A 23,456-nucleotide genomic window follows, 5' to 3' on the forward strand; every position below is an offset into this window, starting at 1 on the left:
TTAATCATGTATATTATGCATTATCTAACAGACTTACAGATATAGTTCACTAGGTTGATAGCACTTGTCTGTACTCTCATTTGTAGTTTTTTTTTTTCCCCTGAAAGATGAGACTTGGTGGTTTTAAATACTTAAAAATTCTTAAAAATTACCCAAGTCCAGGTATTATCATATTTTTATGTATTATCTTCTACACATTTACAAATTTTTATATAATTGAAGTTAGTTTGCTACTGTTTTATGTTCAGTTGTTTTCACTAAACATTTTATCACATTTTGTCATTAGCCTACCAGGTCTTTGTAATGATAGCATTTAATGGCTTTTCTGTGTTCCATTTTTTCATAGTACAGTTTCAGTTAAATGCTTTTCTTTGCATCGGGCATCTGGTTTGTTTCCTTTTCTCTTCCTACCATGAAAGATTGTGCTGCAGTGAATCACTCTGGGTATAAATATATTTTTACTTGTGTTAAACGGTTTCCTGAAATAAATTCTTGAGGGTAGGATAATGGATCAAAGGGTCTGAATATCTTCATGGTACTTCTCATATGTGTTTACAGTGTTACTTACTGTGTGGGTTCATATATTCGCTGTACTCTATGCACATGTCAGTCTTTACCTATTTTAAAGCCAGAAGTAGGAATCTGGAAACCAGTCTCATTTTGTTCTGCCTGTGTAGTTCTAATGCACTGTGTAATTTCAGTTACACAGTAACATAGTAAAACTTCTGTAGACATTTGCTCAGCTTTTTTTTTTTTTTTCTTTTTTGCGGTTCGCGGGCCCCTCACTGTTGTGGCCTCTCCCGTTGCGGAGCACAGGCTCCGGACGCACAGGCTCAGTGGCCATGGCTCACGGGCCCAGCTGCTCCACGGCATGTGGGATCTTCCCGGACCGGGGCACGAACCCACATACCCTGCATCGGCAGGCGGACTCAACCACTGCGCCACCACGGAAGCCCCTGCTCAGCTTTTAAAAAAATATTTTTATACATATTAAGTCATCAGCTATAGTTAGTTAAATCTGCTTTTTTTTTTTCTTCTTCTGTGAGGTTTTGTTTTGAGCATAGCTTGTCCAACCTTTGACCAACCTTGTCAGAGGGGTTACTTCTTGGGTTCATCTGTTAATTGTTGCCCCACAGAGTATAAGAAAGAAGGGAGGATTGACACCAGAATATTTGTCCCTTGCTCTCACTGTGTTCCACAGGGACAGTAGACGTTTCACCTGTGACTTTCAGATGACCACTCTGCACATTTGTTTCCAGGGATTTTGGGGGAAGTGGAAAGAATCTGGGCTTTGGGGTCCTACACAATAAGTTTGAAATCTCAGTTTGCCTCCTATTAGCCATGTGACCAAGGAGCAAGTTAGTTATCTTCAAATCTTGATTTCTCCATCTGTAAAGTGGAGATAATAATACTTATCTCTTAGACTTGTATAGTTTAAGAAATAATATTTATAAAACATGTAGTATTTAGTTTATAAGTACTAATGGGGTGCCAGCACTCACATGCACTCTATATATACATACTCTAATCGAACTTCACCAGTTTGGCATGAACCTCATGTAGAGTTTTAGTCTAAACACATTCTTTTAAGCCTTTTTTTTTTTTTTCTGTCAGGCCTCACGGCATGTGGGAACTTAGTTCCCTGACCAGGGATCGAACCCATGCCCCCTGTATTGGAAGCAAGGAGTCTTAACCACTGGACTGCCAGGGAAGTCCCTTAAGCCCTTAATTTTAAGGTCATGATTTTTAGCCCTTGGTGAATCTATTGTGTTTCTCCCTCATTTTTTGATTTTGGGGAGTAATTGCAATAAAATTAATATTATCTAGTATTCATTGTATTCTCTGTCCCATACAATCTGGCTAAGCACTTTATATGCATTTTACATTATCTCATTTAAACCTAAGAGCGGCCTAATGGTAGTGCTATCGTCTCCATTTCGTGGGTGAAAAAAATTCAGGCTCTGAGAGATTAGGTTAATTACTTAAAGTTACACAGCTAGTAACTTGCCTAAGGAGCTAAGGGTAGCAAACCAGTTGTTTGCTGCCAAAGTCCATGCTCTTTACTGCCACTCTGAGTCAACATTGTCAAATTTTTGAGTTCGTAGAATAATCTGAACAGATTGTTAAAAATGACAGAAACGCAGGAACTGGTAACCATGGTTGGCTCCAGTGCAGACATCTGGGTGGTTCAGGGGAGAAAGGAAAACGGATTTTTCAAATAATACCCTATTATACCTTATAAATTTAGTACTATTTGCATATATTACCCTTCTTTTTAAAATTAATTCATTTATTTATTTATTTTATTTTTGGCCGCGTTGAGTCTTCATGGCTATACATGGGCTTTTCCAGTTGCAGCGAGCGGGGGCTACTCTTCGTTGCAGTGCATGGTCTCATCACGGTGGCTTGTCTCGTTGTGGAGCGTGAGCTCTAGGCACACGGGCTTCAGTAGTTGTGGCTCGCGGGCTCTAGAGCGCAGGCTCAGTAGTTGTGGCGCCTGGGCTTAGTTGCTCCGCGGCATATGGGGTCTTCCCGGACCAAGGCCCGAACCTGTGTCCCCTGCATTGGCATTCTTAACCACTGCACCACCAGGGAAGCCCTATTACCCATTTTAAGAAGGGATTTTTTAATGTTTTTAATGCACAATATCCAGCCCTTGCTTCAGAGAGTCTTACTCAGTTTATTTCAAGGCCAAGCATCTTCATTTTTAACAAACATCTCAGGGAATTCTGATACAGCACAGGGGACTGTGCTTCAAGAAATCCCAACGTAGGGGACATAGGTGCAATAATTATGTCAAAGGAAGACCTCTTCTGGCCTTAGGGAAACACGGTGATGTCCATAGCCATCTTTACAATACTCCCAACTGCCCCTTTTCACATCTCTTGGGTGAAGTGACCTTGATGCTACAGTTGTTTTGAGATAGGGGCTGTCTTGCCTCTTCTGTTCAAACTTCCTTTTGGTCTTTGGTAATCAAATATACCTGAACTGTACATTTCCCATCTGACCTTTTAATTTAGGTTTAATTCAGTTTTAATAATGTCTCTGACATGGACCTGTGTTATAAGAGGTCTGTCCTTAGTAGGCTTGGCTGACTTTGGTATGAGAGTGTTTATACAAATATGTTTTAGTTATTTTCTAGTGGACTCTGATGGCAAGGTGGTGACTAACCAGGAAGGCGTGTTCCGCAGCAATTGCATGGATTGTCTGGACAGAACTAATGTGATCCAGAGTCTGTTAGCTCGTCGTTCGCTTCAGGCCCAGCTTCAGGTACAAATGCTTTTTTTCTTTTATCAGATAAACAATATAGCAAAAAAGAAACTTCATCTTTAAAAACCAATAACAAGAAACATTCACATGCCCCCGTCCTAACCCAATTCTTTTTGGTTTTGTGTCTTGCCATCCATGGATGCACACTTTGTCCATAACCATGGTCAGTGTATGTACACAGTTTTAAATTTTGCCTTTTTGCTCTAGCATTATATGTGATCATAGTTTTTAAGCGGTGCATTGTTGTGCTATAATTTACTAAGCCATTTAGGTTGCTACATTTTTAGCTTATAAATAAGACTATAGAGAATATACCTATGTATATTATTATTAGCTTGAATCATTTCCTTTGGGTTAACTCCTGCTGGGTTAAAGAGAATATATACTTTCCAAGAGGGTTATACCAGTTACACAAGACTAGCCAGCAGTGAAAAGTGAATCTTGCCAGCATTATATATTTTTATTTAGAAAGGTTTTATTTCTTCTTTAATAGTACAGAGTAGTACCTCAAAAGTTGTTTTCGTTTGCACTTCTTTTATTGTTTGGCAAGGGATATTAACTCCCAGGTATAAAGTTTCTGACACAGCTTTGCTTTACCAGTAAGACTGTGTTGTTGAGAAAGCATAGGTATAAATATTTTCTTCTCTTTATATTTGGAATTAAAAACATGTGTATCTCAGATTTCCAGATCACATTGGCATTTGTTGTAGGGAGCAAACAAAATGCATCCCAAGTGGTTTCCTGCCTAAATAATTTGTAAACATTCAACTTTGTTTATGACAATTTTATGGGACTCAGGGAAGAATTATGGAGGGAAAATACCTCCCCAAATCCTCAAGTAGGACATACCAAAGGAGTGGTTGCCCTCTTTGAGCATTCTCTAACCTGTATGGTACTATGTCCTTGTCAGTCTGTTGGATTTATTGTACTTCAGAATATATTTTTCAATAGAAACAATACTAGGAATGGTTGTTTCCAAGGCTGATTAACAGAACTCTATTTAACTAGGTTCTGTAATCTGTATTTAACTAATTTACATGCTAAAAATAGTATTATAAAACCTAACCAACCTTCAGAGAGTCTTTGGGCAGGAACCTCTAGCCTCAGTGCCAGCTAATGTGGGGACTCCAGTTGTGCCTTTCCCCTTCCAGTGAGGGCAGGTCATTGAGCGTGGGCAGGCCCCATTCTGAGGGGGAGAGAGCGAGATGTCATTTGAAGTGAGCAGTGAAGATGGTGGTTCTAAGAGGGTTGCGGGTCTGAGACAAAGACCAAGGCAGGAGTTCCTAATCTGTGGTCAGTGAACTCCAGTGGGGAGTCCATAGAGAGCTTCAGGATGCCCAGGAGTCCTCTGAGATTATATGCAAAGGGCTATTTGTGGGGAGGTAGGTAGGTAGTATTCATCCCAATTCTCAAAGGGTCCCAGGGTTAGGGGATAAGTTTGGAGGTCAGAAGTCTGGAGATGGTGAATTGTGAGGAGGTAGAGGGGTAAAGGCAGTGGAAGGTTGGGGGTGGCAGGAAAGGAAGTAGGAATGGCTGGAATCCTGCAGCAGCCTTCCCTCTCCCCCGTCCTTTCCCTTCTGCCCCTGTCTCTGGGTTTACAGTCTTGCCACTGTTCCTGCGGTGCTGGGGCTCAAGGGAGAGTGGGGGCTGTGGGCAGAAGGAAGCCCAAAGAGAGGCTTTGCAGCCTGGCCTGAGCGGGAGAGTGCTGTGGTCCCCACGTACAGGGAAAGCATCTCCCACCTGCAGCCAGGTGACAGATGATCTGGGGACTATGCTTTTTCTTCCTAAGTCATATGTGCTGAAATCTGTTACATATAAACATAGGTATGATTCTTATTCCAGAGACTAGGAGTTTTGCATGTGGGACAAAAGCTTGAAGAACAAGATGAATTTGAGAAGATTTACAAAAACGGTAGGTAATTTCTTTAACAGAGGCAAGGTTACTCAAAGTTTGAAATAAATATTTTGGATTTAGAGCATTGGTTGTCATTTTAATCATAATCAGCTGATTTTTACTTTTTCTCACAGCCTGGGCTGACAATGCAAATGCTTGTGCCAAACAGTATGCGGGAACTGGTGCCTTGAAGACTGACTTTACCAGGCAAGCCATGCTTTAAAATCACATTCCAGACCAGTGGTTCACAGTTCTGGTGCAAGTCGATCACTCGGGCAGCTTGTAGACAGTAGCAACAGCAAACCACCAGTGCCTGGGCCTCATTTCAGACCAGTCAAGTCAGGACTGCAGGGAGATGAGGCCCAGGCACTGGTGTCTTCTTAGCATCCCTGGGTGATTCTGATGCACAGTGGGGGTTGAGAACCATGGCTCCTTAGCTTTTCTCAAAACTTACTGTGCACCTGACTCACCCCAGTCCCACTCAGCAGGTCTGGGGCAGGGCCTGAGATGCTGTACCAGGTGATGCCGGTGCTGTTTTCAAGGACCACACTGGGTAGTGAGAGGTTAGAATGTTTTGAATTTGTTACACGTGTGGTTGGGTCTTTTTCTGCTATATGGATTCCCTGGGAGCAAGATAAGCTTTCTAGTCTCTTTGCTGTTTCATGCCACTTAACCTGGGCTGTGTGTTTCTCTTCTTATTTCTTGTCTTTGCAAGTGGAACTGAGCGTTTTTCCTCTTTGTGCCTACTTTGATAATATTTTAGAAATAGGATACACATTTCTTGGACCTGATATTGGTTTCTTTTGTGAGGTGTCTCCTTCATATATTCAAGGATTTTTTTTTTTTTTTTTTTTTTTTTTTTTGGTATGGGGGCCTCTCACTGTTGTGGCCTCTCCTGTTGCGGAGCACAGGCTCCGGATGCGCAGGCTCAGCGGCCATGGCTCACGGGCCCAGCTGCTCTGCGGCATGTGGGATCTTCCCGGACCGGGGCACAAACCCGTGTCCCCTGCATCGGCAGGCAGACTCTCAACCACTGTGCCACCAGGGAAGCCCTTCAGGGATGTTTTTAAAAAAATCTTTACAATTCACCTGTCTCCATACCACATACTTATTGGCTATAAAACAGTTTGAGAATTTAATATGCAAATCTGTAACTCAAAACTTAACCTCATATTTAACCAGAACTGGGAAGAGAACTCAGCTGGGACTTATAATGGATGGCTGGAACTCACTGATACGGTATTACAAGAACAACTTTTCTGATGGATTTAGACAAGTAAGTTTGTTATTTGATGCTAATTTTTGGTCATTAGGTGGCTGTATCTTTGTACTGTTCTTCAGTAATATAATCATATCTAATTTGGGAGTTACTAATTTCCTCTTTTTCTCTTCTAGGATTCCATAGACTTATTTCTTGGGAACTATTCAGTGGATGAATTAGAATCTCATAGTCCTTTAAGTGTTCCAAGGGATTTGAAATTCCTGGCTGTAAGAAACCTTTATGTTTTTCAAGTTGTTAAAAGGATTGTGTCTGAAGGTATAGATGGTGCCAACTCCCCTTGATATAAAACATTGTATGTTGTTCTAAATGGAACATAAATATTTAAGTGTCTCCAAGGAGCAGATCAGGGAGAGGAGTAAAATAACTTTGGAATGTTTGTCTTCTTTCAAACTTGACTGTCTTTCTCAGATCCTTTTTAAGTGAGAACACAGACGCAAGGGGAGTGTGAGGGTTTCTCATTTCCGGAGACTACTCCCCTGAGGTTCAGGGATTGCCGGAGGCAAACTTGTGACCTGGAAGTTGACTCCTCCGTTCACCAGACTTTTCAAGAGCCTCTCTGGGGTCTCATTCCAGTGGGCAGGGTGTCCTGGAGTGGAGGGGGCCTGGTGTCTGGGTTCTCATCTGGGCGACCTCCCTCTGCTTAGCACTCCCTGGTTTGGAGCAAAGCCATGTTTTTTCAGATCTTTTAACCTGTTCGAAGATTTGGGCAGTTACGATCAAAACTCTAAATAATGATGTTTTGCTGAAAGAAAGATATTTTGTATATTAGATTGCAGAAGGGTTTTATTCTCTTTAAAGCAAAGCATGCATAACTGATTGTGCAACCATTGATTAGCATCTTATGTAATGGTTTCTCTTTCTGTTTTCTTTTCCAGTTGCCTATTATCATGGTTGTCGCCTTTTCCATGTGCATTATCTGTTTGCTTATGGCTGGTAAGTCTGCCCTTGTTTCACATTCTTACAGTCATTTCTTAGAATGTTGAACTTTCCTGTATAGCATCTTAAGTTTGTGCCTATTCAGTACTTGATGTTCCCCTATTGAATTGAATGAGTAAAGTGGGCAGATGGGAGGATTAGTCCTTAGATGTGACAAAAGGAAAAATGTATACTCAGTAGCTTGATACTTTTTTTTTTCCCACTTAAGCTTTTTAAAATATTTTTTTCTTGCTATCAAAGTAATACATAGTAATTACAGAAAATACAGTTGGGCAAAAAAGAAGATAATGTTATTTATCACCTTGCCTTTCAGGGATAAGCTAATTACTCTTAACATTTTGATGTTTTAATCTTCATAAGTGTGTATTTTTTTTTTCAAAAGTGAGATACAGATTTTTTTGTAATCTGTTTTTTCACTGAGTAATATAAATATTTCCCCACCTTCTTTATTTTTAATGGCTGCACAGTATTCCATTAATGGATATATAATTTATTTAACCAGCCACCTATGTTGGACAAATAAATGTTATTATAGATTAATACATTACTTCTTAAATTTTAATAGCGAAATTGCCTAAGAACCTGAGCTAACAAGGTCTTTATTGGTTTTATTTTCTCTCTCAATGTTTTTCTGTGTTACTAAGTTAATGGAGACATTTTCATCTTAAATGCATATTAGGTAGTGTTCAGTGCTCTGGGAGTTTGAGTCTGTAACACGTTGCATTGTGCCTGGGGGGTGCAGCCTTAGGCACCTCCAGTCTCATCCTCTATCCTGAATTCGCTGGGCTGACATTTCTCTGCCTGGCTGACTTCTGCCATCCTCAGGCTCCCCTCTCATGAAGTGTCTCTTTGTTCTCCCATACAGACCTCATCTCCCCCTTTCTGATTTCCACAACATTTTGTGTACCTCTCTTATAGCACTTTCTTCTTTAAACCTTGTAAGCACCTAGGGATTTCTTCTTCAGAGGCGCTGTACTCTTTGGGGTCCCGAATGCACCCAAGGTGTATTTCTGTTTGTGTGGTAGTGATTTGCATACTCATTCGTCTTTCTCACTGAATCAGCAACTTTTTGAAGGCAGAGATGGTGTCTTATTACTCATTGTTTTACCTCCTGTGTCTGAGATACAGTTTTGCTCTCAGCAAAACTTTGCTGAATTAAGGACTCCTATTCACCCCCCACACCCCACACTAATTCTGCCAGCTTCTTGAGGGGAGGCTCAGAATCTGTTCATCTCTGTAATCCCCTCAGTGTTCAGCAGTGTAGGTAGTCATGACACAGGGAGGAGCTATCTTGTTACTCTAGGGCAGGGGTTAGCAGACATTTTCTGAAGAGTCAGATAATATTTTAGATTTTGTAAACTACATACAGTCTCCGCCTGCACAGTTTGTTTTTACAGTTCTTTAAAAATGTAAAAACCATCACAGTGCAAAAACAAGCTGAGGACTCTCGAGTGCAGCATCACTGTGTGGCATGACTAGGGGGTCTGTGTCACATTTGGGGCAGGAAGGAAGAGGACAGGACCAGCTGGCATGTGCTGCTCATCGTTCAGTTCACACCTTAGATCCTTTGACTTCTTTCTTTAAAACGTTGCCCATTGGATGCCATTTTCTGGGAACCACTCCACTGCTGAATTAGTTTTATTATTTTGGTCTTTTTGTATACTCACATTTCCCTGTGGAACCTCTGGAAAGGCAGGGGAGTCAAGACCAAGACTCAACCTGAACAAATGGACCATTCCTTTGGGGAGTGTTCCAGAGTGGGCTTGTGAGGAACTGCTTTTTTGTTTATCCAAAAAGTTTTAAAACCCAGAGCTGTCAAAATTAGCAATTGTGGAAATTTGAATGTTTTCAAGTGAAAAGATATTGGATGCTGTGGATAGTAACATCTCATGTCAGTTAATTGTTGTAAAGTAATGATCTTTGTGGTGTTTAGATATGACAGTGTCTGATTTCTAGCCCCTACTTTGGTATTTAAGAGAATAGCAAATAAATGCAAGCATGTTCTCTGACAGCTTATTAGGAAAGTGTCTACACCCTGAATTTCCTTTCTGGCATGCCCTCTTAACTGGCTGTTGACCTCTGCATGTTTCCCTGTCAGCAGGTGAGGCCAGTACTATTGCAGGAGAGAAGCAACACTGGGTTCACCTATTCAAGGAGTAGAACAAAATAGATCTTTTCCTGTTGGCCTGCTGCTTCCTTCATGTACTCTAGACTTTGAAAAAAAATGCATATCAGGAGAGTTGTGTTAAATATGTTGTATTTATTGAGTTTTGTTTTATACACTTTATTTTTTTGTTTGTTTTTTGCGGTACGCGGGCCTCTCACTGTTGTGGCCTCTCCCGTTGCGGAGCACAGGCTCCGGACGTGCAGGCTCAGCAGCCATGGCTCACGGGCCCAGCCGCTCCGCAGCATGTGAGATCTTCCCGGACCGGGGCACTAATCCATGTCCCCTGCATCGGCAGGCGGACTCTCAACCACTGCTCCACCAGGGAAGCCCCTATACACTTTAATACATAACTTTTCTGAAGCATGTATATTTGTAAAGTTATTTTCCATAACAGAAAAACCCGAATGAACTTTTTGGCCAACCCAGTATTTTTTTGTGTAGGCTTTTTTTTTTTTTTTTTTTTTTGCGGTACGCGGGCCTCTCACTGTTGTGGCCTCTCCCATTGCGGAGCACAGGCTCTGGATGCGCAGGCTCAGCGGCCATGGCTCACGGGCACAGCCGCTCTGAGGCATGTGGGATCTTCCCGGACCGGGGCACGAACCCGTGTCCCCTGCATCGGCAGGCGGACTCCCAGCCACTGCGCCACTAGGGAAGCCCTGTGTAGGCATTTTGGTAGTAGCTGATACCTGTCATAGATAGGACTATGAACTAAACTATTAGTAATAATTTCTTATAATATTAAAGTATATAATCTGAAACTAATAATTACTATTTGCTTGATATAACCTGAAATTAGTTTAGTCAAGTGGTTCTCAAAATGTGGTCTCTCGACCCGTAGCATCAGCATAATCTGGGAACTTGTTAGAAATGCAGATTCTTGGACGCCACCCCAGGCCTGCTAAACGAGACAGACACTCTGGGGTTGAGCCCAGCAGCTGATTCTTTATCAAGCCCTGAAGCGGATTCTGTTGCCAGCCAGAGTTTGAGAACCACTGGTTTAAACCTTAATTGAGAGGTTCTTATATTTTTCCTTTGGATGTGTTTGTAAACTTTAATGTTGTCAAGATGTGCTAAATGGCTGAAAGCTGGATCTAGTATCAATAAAATGACTTGTTATTTATCAGCTCTTTGTTTTTTAAAATCAACAGGTGACACCTGGACAGAAACACTGGCATATGTGCTCTTCTGGGGAGTTGCAAGCATTGGAACATTTTTTATTATTCTTTACAATGGCAAAGATTTTGTTGATGCTCCCAGATTGGTCCAGAAAGAAAAGATAGACTGAATTTGTGTCTGTGGAAAGCGGCTTGGCTTGGAAGATTCCATTATGCAGAACTGGAGTCTTTACTGACCCGCTTTCCACGTCAGCCCAAGGTCTCTTTAAATCCTTTATCCAAAAGCACATCTTGCGCTTTGTGTGGGGGTGATGACTTAGAATTGATCTGATGTTACTGCCTTGATGATCTCTTTACTATTGGGATGGTTATATTTATAATTTGAAGCTATTCTATAATTAAAATGTAACCTCAATTCAGCTCACGGAATGGAAGGAATCTATTCATTGTCAATTTAATCAGCTGTTGCAGAATAAGTAATATATTTTAAAAAAATCTAGCTTCTTTCCTTATTTAAAACAGTGAAATTATTTTTCTAGCTCAGTTTATTGTCACTGTAGAAGCAGTTGCTGTTAGCAAGCATACTCCATACATCTTTGGACTTTTCTTTAGTTTAATAATAAGCTAACTCTACTCTGTTTATAAAATGTCTTTTACATACATCAAGTAGTTGGACGAAATAGTCTGTGACTACACAGTAGGAAAGAGGAGACCAGGGTCTGGTGTTCCTTTGGAGCTTCAGTTGGGCTGCCTTATGAGTTCAGTCAGCTTGAGCTGTGCAGTTTAAGTGTGATGAAAAAGGTTCAGGTGTATTTTATCTTTTTTAAAAGGTATAAGTGAAATCAAAGAATGTGAAGTCTCTCTCTTATGCTAGAGGTCCAAAGCCTCCTCTGTTTTCAGGATTGCCCCAGTGTGGAAAATACCCTTGGTTGGTCAGCTCCTTCCTTCTGGACCTTTCAGTTTCTTGGGGGTCTTTCATGGAGACATGCAGGCCTCTGAGCGGGTCTTGTGCTGAATCCGATGTTGCACTTGGAGGCAGCAGCTGCTTTTCCACGCATGGTAGTGTCGATGCTTTTCCCTCTTTAAGGGTTTTTGTTAGCTGTCGGTAAGTCTAAAATTTAGTGCTTCCAGGTAGTTACAGCTCTCCAAATCAAGGACCAAGTTAAACTTTAATTTATGTGCAGAAATAAATCTGAAAAAATACACTCTAGAAGTTGTGCATAGTTCTAATTATAAGTCAGACTGTATATTCAAATTGTAATTATATGGTTTAAAAATTAGAAAAGTACGTAAGGAAGTATAATTGCCACTATTTTAAAATAGTTCAATTAAATACTGCTACAATATGTGTTGTGCTTGAAAATATGTACAGTTTTTTCAATGGTAATACCTTTTCCTGTCCTTAAATATCTCTAAAGAGCGCCTTGATTTTAACATTACCTTTTTTCCAACATTATCTTTTATAAATATTAATAAGAGTTGTTACTTTTAGAAACTCTAAAGGAAATAATAGCTGGAAAAACCTCTGTAGCTTAAAGTCAGTCATTAAAACTCACAATAGGGTAAGTAATTAGAACTACCTACTCTTAACTTGTAAATAAGCATAATTCATTCCAAAGAGGAAATATCGAAACTTAGTTCATGTCTACTGTAATGTATTACTCAGATGCTACTGGGCATTTCACATTAAGACCTTATTTCAACGACCACAACAAAGACCAAATCTGAACTGCTGATGTGGCTGTTTTGCAGTGAATGGGCTAATGTTGGTGTGTTAGATCTTAAGGTATCAATATTTCAGAACCCTGCAATGATTATATTTCTAAATTCATGTACTGTCCATCCGTAAGTGAAAATAAAATGTCATATTCTTTTCTAACTAATGTTGGTGTCATTCCTATACCTTGTCTTACAAAGGGATGTTCTTTTTTATAAAAATCATGCAAAGCAATGTGTGGTCATTATAGAAGAACTAGACAATATAAGTAAGCAAGAAAATGAGTAGCTTCTGAAATTCTACTTTCCAGTTATAGCCATTTGAAAAATTGTGTTTATCCTTATAATTATTTTTCAGTTGCAGATATTCCAGGGGAATATTTAGTATAGGGTTCATTAAAAGATGTCCCCTGTATTCTCACCTCCAAATTGTAATTTCTTTTTCAAAATGATATAGGCTCTCAACCAAGAAGTGGGACAATGTGCTTATTAGAAAACGTCCTCTCAGGGCACAGGAAGGTGTCAGGGAGCCCGAGGGAAATGCTGATGTAGACACCTCGGCGCCTAGGAGACCCTTGCACATGTGTGTGTGGTGTGTGAAGGGTGTTTTGGGGGGAAGTGGCTTAAACAAGGGTTTGGGGGTTTTTCCTCCAGCTTGCCTACGAGTCCTGATGTCAGAAGTTTTCCTACTACAGATAAATTATGATAAGTCTTTAAAATATTATGTTCTTTGGCACATGGACCTCTCCACCTTGGCAGTTTGGTTCACCAAAGCCTGCAAGATGGAAGTCACAGTCTTTTTTAACCTAATCTCAGAAGTGTCATCCCATCACTTGTGCCATATTCTATGCATTAGAAACAAGCCACTAGATCAGCTCACTCGGGGAGGGGATTACACAGGGCATGAAAACTGGGAGGTGGGGCTCTCTGGAAGTCTGTTCCCACAGCCTGTAAGGAGAGAAAAATCCAAAGTCATGATTCAGAGCTGGTGCTGGAGGGAATCGGGTGTTTCCTGTGCTGTGCCTTTGAGGTCTTTTGCCTGTTTCTGTTAGATTGTTTGTCCTTGAAGATTTCTGAAATTCTTTATATTCTGGAGAGTAATTCTTTGTTGCTTATATATACTACATATATCTTCTTCTAGTTTGTGGCTTGTCTTTTCATTTTCTTGTGGTTCCTTTTGGTGAAAGAAGTGTATAATTTCAATGGTGTTGAATTTACCGAAAATTTCCTACCATCCCTTGTGCTTGGGTAAGACAATATTGCTCAACTCCAAGGGACTTCTCTTCACATAATTTTGCTTTTTCACTTCAGGTCTTTTCTCCATTCTGTAAAGTAAGGAAATGGTCTGTGTCAATCCAGGTAGATCAGGTTATGCTGCGGTAACAAATGATCCCCAAATCTCAATGGCTTTAAAAAAATGAAGACTTATTTCTCACTCATTCTGTGTATCCTTGCAGGATCTGCTGCAGCTCTGCTACATGACATCTGCATCCTGGGACCCAGAGTGACGGAACAGCTTCACACAGGAACATTACCAGTTGTCCTGGCAGGAAGAAAAGGGAGAAGTTTCTGCTTGAAGGTGACGATCTCTTCTGTTCACATTTCATTGGTCGAAGCAAGTCGCATGGCCATACTTGAAGTGATGGAGGGAGGAGAGTGTAGCCCCTGGGGAGGGACTGGGTGCTGTCACCCGACACAGGCTCCAGGTTTCTTTTCCCACTGGGTCACAGGAAGAGTCAGCAGAGCCTCCCGCCTCCCTTCGTCCTGCTGTGCCGTGCCGCCACTGTCACACGTCAGGCTCCTCTCCACTTGCGGGGTCTCGGCTTTCTGTTCTGTCCCGTTGGCCTGGGTGTTTTCACTGCTGGGAACTCTTCCTCACACAGCCGTGTCCTGTAGGATGGCCTGGCTCTTCCCTGAGCTCTGGGCCCCCAGCTTCTCAGTCTGTTCGGCAAAGCATTTTCCTGAGTGTGTCTGGAATAACACGAGTCCTGTGTGCTCAGGGCTGTTTTTTTGTTTTGTTTTGTTTTTTGCGGTACGCGGGCCTCTCACTGTTGTGGCCTCTCCCGTTGCGGAGCACAGGCTCTGGACGCGCAGGCTCAATGGCCATGGCTCATGGGCCCAGCTGCTCCATGGCATGTGGGATCTTCCCGGACCGGGGCACGAACCCGTGTCCCCTGCGTCGGCAGGCGGACTCTCAACCACTGCGCCACCAGGGAAGCCCTCAGAGCTGTTTTTTGACAGTAGGGATCTGTGGTGAGAACCGTTTGGAAACATTGGGTTAAACATAGTCAAAAACTTGTCTCAATTCTCGGACTTGTCAGAGGTTTGACTCCCCTAGAGGGTGTGTGCAACGCAGCAGCACCCAGACTTTCTGGTCTGTGGAATTTTTTATTTACAGAGCATCTCAATAGGACCATTCTGTGAAATGGATTTTGAATAAGGCTCGCATGAGGGCGAGCACTCTGGCCTTGGAGTTGAAGAGAACATGGGCTCTCATTTATATTCGGACCTCACTTGTGTGTTGAACTTGGTCTCTTAGCTATAAATGCTTGGATTCTCATCCATATGGCAGTTCCCTAAGATAACACATGAGAACGGACACACACCCCTGCTGAGAAACCCAGGTAAATCTACAGGCGGGAGCTCTTCCTTGATGTCCAGCTCTCATCCTCTGTGTTGGACATCACGCAGAGGCTACATAAATGGGATTTCACTGCAGGGGTGGAGGGGGAGAGACAATTAAAAGGAGTTGTGACATGTTTAATTATTACCACGAATGCGCTGGTCCTGCGTGAACTGGTCAGATGGCCTGTTTGTTCTTAGCACTTCCCTTTACAGATTATTCTGAGCATGACTTTGTCTTTGCTTTTTGATTGTTTTAGCCAAAGGCCCAGACGTTCATCTTTCTTCATTCACCATTTTCAGTGATGCATGCCTGTTGCCTGTTTATTTTTCTAGCTGTAGGAAGCTAAAGTCTCATCTATTAAAATATCATGTTACATTTTATGTCCTAAATTGAGCTCCTATTAGACTTCGGGTTAAACATAGACTCTGAGGTTAGGAGAAGTAGAAAGTACAGGTTGTAAGTCATGTTTAGGTGAATTTAAGATGTCCTTCTCCTGACCTTTTGGGAGCACACATTCTCCTGGGTTCTGTCCAGCTTTACTCACAACTCCATTGCCTACTGACGTCTCCTCTCTGCTTTATCCCTGTTATAGTCATCTATTTCTGGAAAGTAATCTCACAGTGTTGCGAGTTAGGAATGGAGCCTGGCACAGCTGGGTGATCTCTTCTGTTCCAGATGGCACTGACAGAGGTCACTCAGTGATACTCAGCTGACAGAGGGGCTGGTCTCTGGTCCGCGCTGGTTTGGTGCTGCACAAAGGTGGCTGGAAGGTGGACCAGCAGGTTCTGTGAGCTGGAGCACCTCCATGTGGCTTTGCAGCACGGCAGCCTCAAGGTCGTAGGACTTCATACCTGGTTGGCTTACGGTGGCCGGAGTGAGTGTTCCAGCAAACCAGGTGGAAGCTTGCATGGCCTTTTATGATCTAGTCTCTAATGTCCAATGGTGTCCCTTCCGCCATATTTTATTGGTCGGAGCACTCACAAGCCCACTCAGATTCAGGGGGAGGGACACAGACCCCCTCTCTCAATGAGAAAGATGGAAAAGAACCTGTGGCCCTGTCTGAACACATTGGATTTTTTTTGTAAGCTTTGGTCCTAAGCCTTCTTCTCTATGTACACACTTACCCCAGGTGATGTCATTTAGACCCATGGTTTTAAAATAGCATCTTTATGCTATTTGGTGACTCCCAAATATATACCTCTAGATCGGACCTTTCCCAAAGGTTCAGATTCTAATGTTCTGCTGCCTACCAGATATTCCCACCTGATTCACAGGCATCTCAAACTCAGTACGGTCAAGCAGAGCTCTTTTTTTTTTCCCCCAGAGCACCTGATTTATACTCTGCAGACTGGTTCCATGCCAAGTTTTCTCCATCTCAGGAAATGCCACCAGCATCCACCCAGTAAGTCAAACATTTCATCCCTCTCCTCTCAACTGTGCATCCAGTCCATAAGCAAGTCTTGGCAACTCTCCCCTGCCAAAATATAACTCAGACCCCCCTGTTCCTCTCCATATTAATTTCCAAGTCCATGCCACCATCATCCTTCCCATGGACTTACTAAAGTAGCTCCTGGAATAATTTTCCAAGCTCCCCATCTACAACCCTCTCCAGTCTGTTCTCCACAGCTACAAGTGATCTTTTCAAGTGTAAACTAGATGACGCAGGGCCCCACGTTAAACCCTCAGGTGAGATTCTGTTGCTCTTTGAAGGAAACCGAAGCTCTTTGCTGTGGCCTACAAGGCCTTATATGACCTGGTCTCTGCCCACTTCGCCAAGCTCATCTCCCATCGCTCCCCTCCCCAGTCCAACCACAGGCCTCCTTTCTGCTCTTTCTCCCCTGAGGGCCTTTGCACTGCCATTGCCTCTGCCTGGACAGACCTTCCAGCAATTCCAATACTAGTTTATTATTCTTCAAAATTCGGTCCACGTGTATCCTCCTCAACCACCTGACTGAAGCACTGTCCCTCTCACACCATCACTTGGCCCATTTATTTCCTTAGAAAAGATCACAGTCTATAATTATATCATTTGTTATCTATCATTGTCTCTTTTCCCTTCCAGAATCTAAGAGCCACGGAGTCCAGGGACCAGAACTTTCCCCAGAGCCTACACAGGGACTGGATTGTAATATACTCCATAAAGGCTGATCCTATGCAGGTGGGCAATATGAAAGGACACATGATTCACATGTAAGAGACTGGTCAGAAAATTCTGGTTGAGAATTTCATATTTGTAGACATACTTTTTGCCTTGCAAAAGGATTGTTTAAATCACTCGTTTTTTTCTTCCTCTGACTGGATGTTGAGTAGAAAATGGTTGGGTGAATTAATTCTCTTCCCCAGCTTTTCTATCTGTAAAGTGGAACAGCCATAAATTAATTTTTCTATGTAAAATAACTTATAGAGAAATCTAACACAGTAGTTTACACGCTCTTTCCACCCCTGGACAGTTCTGAGGTCACACCCAAACCTGTTGTGTGGGTTCTCATGGCCTCAGCCAACAAGGGGTCCTGAGGTGGGCAGACTGCCCAGGGCACCTCTCAAAAGGGTTGGAAAGATTCTGCAGCAATTCGGAAGAGCTCACATTCTGTTTAAATCCAGAAAATTAGAATTTTTTCCCCTAATTTCTCTTTTGGATGCTACCCTTCCTGTTATCATGTGATCCTCTTCTCATGTGATGGCCTTCATACACTGCATTGGTGCGGTTTCACTGCATGTGAGGAAGCAAACAGAGAGAAGGCAGTAGAAAAGAGACCAGATAGATTCTCCTTTATTTTCCTTTTTTTCAAAATTAGCTAGTATGTTTACATAAGGAGGGACAATCTTGTGTTGAGAGGTTTCAAAGGAAAACTACATCTCATAAGTGACCAAAAAGACCTAGAGATATATTTGTTTAGTGTTTTATTTATGACAATTGCTTAAAAAAACCCAAATATTTCCCTACCTGATTCTTTAGAACTAAGTGAAGGGTAGGTGTGTTTTTAGTATAATCAGAAAGCTTTCTGGAGTCCGTGTCTGGCTCTAATGTCATTGTACTGCTAAGGGCACAGGGATGGAACATGCCTTTTTCTCTCCAGCTTATTGGAAGAGGGTGGAGAAATGTTAAAGATGACTGCTTTTGTGCAGTCCCTAGAAAATAGTCAAAGAATTTTTTGAAACAGGACTTAGTGGTTCAAGAGGATTACTGTGAAATGTTCTGCTCTTCATGCAGTTCTCAGAAAGCAGAATAAAACTGAACCCAAGCTGGAGACATTTTTATCTGGAGCACATTAGTCTATAATAATGGGACTTCATCTATTTGACTTCTGTGAGCAAAAATTATTCTGGAGAAGTAACTTTTCCATACAGTTAGAAATGCTCAAAAGTGCTTTCAGACTTTTAAAGGTCACTTTCGATGTAAGTGTGCCTAAATGTATGACACATTTTCCTTCTCTCTTAAATAGGGCCCCGGTTCTCAGATTTGGCAGGTTCCAGGGCATGGCCCAGACACCAGGAGTTTTAAATGCTCCCGGGTGGTTTGAATGGACACTGAGGTGGAGGACCACTGAAGTACAGCAACTGTGAATAAAGAGCTGCTCTAGAACATTTGTGTCTACGCTCCTGAGGATACCTAGCATTCAGGGCTGAAATACCCAGGTGATGACCAACCCCCGAGGGGCAGCCCCTGTTGTAAGACAGTGACCAGGGCTGGGGGCTCGGAGACTGTGACCTGTAAGGATTCAGGAACAGACTCTGTGCTGTGTATTTGCTGTCGAGTGTGCTCACTCTCCAAGCCTTGTTAGCTGAGGTTTTGTGACACCGAAGAACCCTCTGATGAGAAATCGGAGGACTGACTAGTTGTGGTAAGTAAATGCTGGTTCATGCATTTTAAAGCCAAGTGATTTTTTTTTCTTTTCCATTATGGTTTATCACAGAATACTGGATATAGTTCCCTGTGCTAGAGTAGGACCTTGTTGTTTACCCATTCTATATATAATAGTTGGCATCTGCTGATCCCAGCCTCCCAATCCATCCTTCCCCCACCCCCCTCCTCCTTGGCAACCACACGTCTGTTCTCTGTGTCTGTGAGTCTGTTTCTGTTTCATAGATAAGTTCATTTGTATCATATTTTAGATTCCACATATAAGTGAGATCATATGGTATTTGTCTTTCTCTTTCTGAGGTACTTAGTATGATCATTTCTAGGTCCATCCATGTTGCTGCAAATGGCATGATTTCGTTCTTCTTTATGGCTCAGTAATACTCCATTGCATATATGTACCACATCTTTATCCATTCATCTGTTGATGGACATTTAGATTGTTTCCATGTCTTGGCTATTGTAAATAGTGCTGCTATAAACATAGGGGTGCCTGTATTTTTCTGAATTATAGTTTTGTCTGATACATGCCCAGGAGTGGGATTGCTGGATCATATGGCAACTATTTTTAGTTTTTTGAGGAACCTCCATACTGTTTTCCATAGTAGCTGCGCCAGTTTACATTCCCACCAACAGTGTAGGATGGTTCTGCTTTCTCCACACCTTCTCCAGCATTTGTTATTTGTAGACTTTTTTTTTTTTTTTTTTTTAAGCAGGGGCTACTCTTTGTTGCGGTGCGCAGACTTCTCATTGCGGTGGCTTCTCTTGTTGCAGAGCACGGGCTCTGGGCGCACAGGCCCAGCAGTTGTGGCACACAGGCTTAGTTGCTCCATAGCATGTGGGATCTTCCTGGACCAGGGCTCAAACCCATGTCCCCTGCATTGACAGGTGGATTCTTAACCACTGCACCACCAGGGAAGCCCTATTTGTAGACTTTTTAATGATGGTCATTCTGACTGGTGTGTCACATTTTGATTTGTAGTTTTGATTTGCACTTCTCTAATAATTAGTGCTGTTGAGCATCTTTTCATGTGCACGTTGGCCATCTGTATGTCTTCTGCCCATTTTTGTATTGGGTTGTTTATTTTTTGTTGTTGACTTGTATGAGCTGTTTGTATATTTTGGAAATTAAGCCCTTGTTGGTAACATCATTTGCAAATATTTTCTTCCAGTCCATAGGTTTGTCTTTTTGTTGTGTTTATGGTTTCTTTTGCTGTGTAACAGCTTGTTTATTTTTGCTTTTATCTCCTGTTCCCTCGGGAGAGTGACCTAAGAAAACATTGGTATGATTTATGTCAGAGAATGCTTTACCTATGTTCTCTTCTAGGAGTCTTATGGTGTCTTATATTTAAGTCTTTAAGCCATTTTGAGTTTATTTTTGTATATGGGGTGAGGGTGTGTTCTAACTTCTGACTTACATGTGGCGGTCTAGCTTACCTAACACCACCAAGTGGTCTTTTTATGGGCATCAGGTGAAGCTGGAAGTTCAAGACTGCCTAAGACCTTTCTAATGCCTATTTCTTGTTATAGGGAAGTTTATGGCATGAAAACGAAGTTTTAAAAGAAAAGCCATCTCTAGCTGATGTCCCAGGTGAATGTTTAAGTGTCTTTAAAGATGTCTGTACAAATCTACTCAAAGAAACTTTGTGTGCTTCACTGAGAACATGGAATTCAGGAATGTTAGAGCAGTAAGGGACCTCCTCACTTCCGGGATAACCTTGGCCTACTTATTGCAGTTAAAAGACAGGAGACGTTCACAAGGTGGACTAACGCTGTATCATAAATATGGTGTCTTTACTTACTGGGTGTTCTGTTTGAGAGCCGTCTTTAGAAAACTTATGTACAGATAAATAATTTAAAACTAAGTTATGGTCTTTCCTATAAAGAGTTGGTCATCATGTCCAAATATTACCTTAGGTCTATGGGAAAGTTAGCTTCAGTTTCATCCTCATAGAGGCTCTGGCAGCTCTTCAGTGCCGTGAGACACCAGGGCCGAAGGTGGTTTGGGGGTGTTCGTAGAGAGGACTGGTCTTGGACCCACTGAGAGGCCTCAGATTAGGGAAAAGCGACTCTTTTTGTGAGCTCCAAACAAAGGCCTTCTTTCTTTATGGCCAGTCAGTCCTATTAGCGAAGGAGAACACAGTGATTGTAGGTTCACTGTGACTGAAAAAAGAACTAATTAATTTTGCATTGATGACATTCAGATTAGTCATCTTAGTTAAAAAACTCCTTTTCAAAATTCTCTAAAAATGAATGCCCGCTAGTATTTTGGGATCTCTTCAAAAAAAAAAAAATTCCTTAACTTTTATCCCATAAAAACTGTAGTCAAATTTCAGCTCCCGGTGTGCCCTACTTCTAGGACTTTGCTAGAGTCAAGCAGTTGTCTTCAAGACTGGCCACGAGAATTCTGCCTCTGGTGACAGGGAGGAAGCACCGTGTGTGACTCTGGGGGTGGGGGTGTGTGTCCTGAGGGAGTCGTCTTTCTTTTCACCTTCCTGATCCTTTCTAGACTCAAGAAGACGATGGGCTCAGTGCTTCCGGAGTCAATATTTCCAAAAGCAGCCGGGGCAGCAAAATCTGTACGTAAGTGGCTGTAAGATAGTGAGTGGCTGACGGCAGTCTCGAGGAAGCCCAGCTCTCAGGCCACGGAGGCTGTGTCTCCCCACTTGAGGTGGCGCACGATGAAAGTCCCCAGGGCCCCCAGGGGGATGCACATGGTAGAGGAGGCCACGAGCAGCCCAATGATGGCCAGTGCATACGGGGGGTAGTCCTTGGTCACAAGCTGGCCCTGAAGAAGGAACCTGAGTGTCAGAAGAAAGAACCTCCCGTGCGGAGCCTTCTGAGGGCACCACCCCTCCGGGCCTCAGGCCCTCCAGCGGGAGGAAGAGAGCATCCTTACACCCGGGGCTGCCCCAGCTCTGCGTGCAGGTCACTAGTGGCTCTGCTGGGCACACTAACTCCCCCTGTGCATACTGTTTGGAGCTACCTGGAAAGAGCAACCATGAGAATAATCCAAGGCTTATGTTCAAGACAGCAGCAGGGCACCTAAATGTAGGGGCTACCCTTGCCCAGTGCTGTCCAATACAGCAGCCACCAGGCACAGGTGGCCATTGAGCACTGGGAATGTGGCCGGTGATGCTCAAGAAATGAATTTTAAATTTTGTTTAATTTTAATGAGTTAAATTTCAATAGCCATATGTGGTTATTAGTGTCTGTGTCCAGCAGCACAACTCTCATCTCAGGAGAAGTGTTGATGGACCTCAGGACTTAGCTGGAAGAATGATGGATGTTTCCCTAGATGCAAAACTGATGAGAAACCAGTTGAGGCCCAAAAGCCAATAAATGCTATGCTACCTTTCCACAAAGGAACCAGAGAAAGCTAAGTTCAGGGAGCAGGTACTTGCTGTCAACCAAAGCACGTACGGTTTGTAAACCAAAATGCCACACGGAGTGTGGCCGCGGGAACCAGCCCACAGACTTCTGTTGCTCATCTGTTACTCTTTGTGTTCTGTGTATGAGTACAGGAATTGGGAGGAAACATAAATGATTTTAGCAGTTTGACAGCATAATCCTGTGTCTGCTGAATCCGATACATATTTGGTGCTTGTATTGCTCTACCTTTTTTTTTTTTTTTTTAAAGGAATTCACTGTTAATTGCATTTTCCAAAAGTATCAGGGTGCACGGACTGGAGGAAACACCCTGCTCCTCCACTGTGGGGTGGGAAGCCCTGCTCGGCACCACTGCCAGAACCAGACATGGGGGCACCTTCCCAGCCATGGTGCAGCGTGGAGTGTGTGGACTGGAGCACGGGCCCTGTGCACCCTGTCTGCACACTCCACACACACCATACGCTAAGGGGCAGCATCTTCTACCCACAGGGAAAGAAATCCAAATTGGTCAGTTGTATTAATTTCCTTAAAAAGTAAATTTTTTATGAGAGTGTGTCTGTGCAAGGACAGCCAAGGCTGATCCTCAGGCCCGGGGCAGTGATACAGCTGTCCAGGTTGTTAAAACACTGATGTGCTGCCCTCTGCTGGGTGAGCAGATGCAGCCCAGCCTCCTGAGTGCCCCCCTCAGTCCCCCATTCTGTCCTAGCAACTCCAGTGTAAACGCCAGTCCCTGCCCCACCTAGCTCCTCAGGGGCCATGCCCTCCAGCCTTGCTTGGCCTTTTTCCTGAGTGGCCTCAGTGGATAGAGGCCACCAGGAAGTTCTGGACGGAATCTCACTCTCTTCACTGCAGCCCATGTTGAAAAACTCACAGCCCAGCTCCGCTGTCCTGGGCTGAGTATTTTTACATACCTGGGTGATGTTTCCACGTTGTGACAAATAACCTACCCCCACCCTGGAGAGAGTTCCTTGGTTCCAGAAAACTAGAGGCCCGTGCTCGTGAGCGAGCCTGGGGCCTTAGATGGCAGATACCTGGGAGGCGTCCCAGGCTTGGTACTGCAGGGTCCCCGTGACGATGTAGTCACTCAGGTAGAAGACAAAGAGGCTGATGATGAGCAGCGGGCTCACACCGCCCCACATGGCCTTCCAGTACCAGTTCAGAGCGTGTCCAGTCATAGCCTTAAGGTCGCTTTCGAATCTGT

At 42.9% G+C, this 23,456-nt stretch overlaps 2 protein-coding genes and 1 long non-coding RNA gene across 7 annotated transcripts in view; 2 read left to right on the plus strand and 1 right to left on the minus strand.

Annotated features, from left to right (window-relative positions):
* SACM1L (SAC1 like phosphatidylinositide phosphatase) overlaps nt 1-12,543 on the plus strand; it is a 60,545-nt gene extending 48,002 nt beyond the window's left edge. For both annotated transcript variants that reach the window (XM_060110714.1, XM_060110716.1), the window contains 7 exons: nt 3,132-3,270; nt 5,113-5,182; nt 5,299-5,371; nt 6,347-6,440; nt 6,560-6,652; nt 7,322-7,379; nt 10,698-12,543. In XM_060110714.1, the coding sequence (XP_059966697.1) occupies nt 3,132-3,270; nt 5,113-5,182; nt 5,299-5,371; nt 6,347-6,440; nt 6,560-6,652; nt 7,322-7,379; nt 10,698-10,834 (664 nt within the window). In that variant the 3' untranslated portion in view covers nt 10,835-12,543. The remainder of the gene's footprint in view (nt 1-3,131; nt 3,271-5,112; nt 5,183-5,298; nt 5,372-6,346; nt 6,441-6,559; nt 6,653-7,321; nt 7,380-10,697) is intronic.
* Nucleotides 12,544-13,646: 1,103 nt separating this feature from the next.
* LOC132497574 (uncharacterized) lies at nt 13,647-23,433 on the plus strand. Its single transcript, XR_009533614.1, has 5 exons — nt 13,647-13,959; nt 16,331-16,408; nt 17,069-17,164; nt 18,450-18,848; nt 20,396-23,433. It is a non-coding gene; the product is annotated as an uncharacterized LOC132497574 (long non-coding RNA).
* The window catches only part of SLC6A20 (solute carrier family 6 member 20), a 50,540-nt gene continuing 48,546 nt past the window's right edge, over nt 21,463-23,456 (minus strand). For all 4 annotated transcript variants that reach the window (XM_060110852.1, XM_060110855.1, XM_060110854.1 and 1 more), the window contains 2 exons: nt 23,287-23,452; nt 21,463-21,653 (listed from right to left, as the gene is read on the minus strand). In XM_060110852.1, coding sequence (XP_059966835.1) covers nt 21,504-21,653; nt 23,287-23,452 — 316 coding nt within the window. In that variant the 3' untranslated portion in view covers nt 21,463-21,503. The remainder of the gene's footprint in view (nt 21,654-23,286; nt 23,453-23,456) is intronic.

This window comes from Mesoplodon densirostris, chromosome 10, assembly GCF_025265405.1.
Source record: "Mesoplodon densirostris isolate mMesDen1 chromosome 10, mMesDen1 primary haplotype, whole genome shotgun sequence".
NCBI lineage: Eukaryota > Metazoa > Chordata > Mammalia > Artiodactyla > Ziphiidae > Mesoplodon > Mesoplodon densirostris.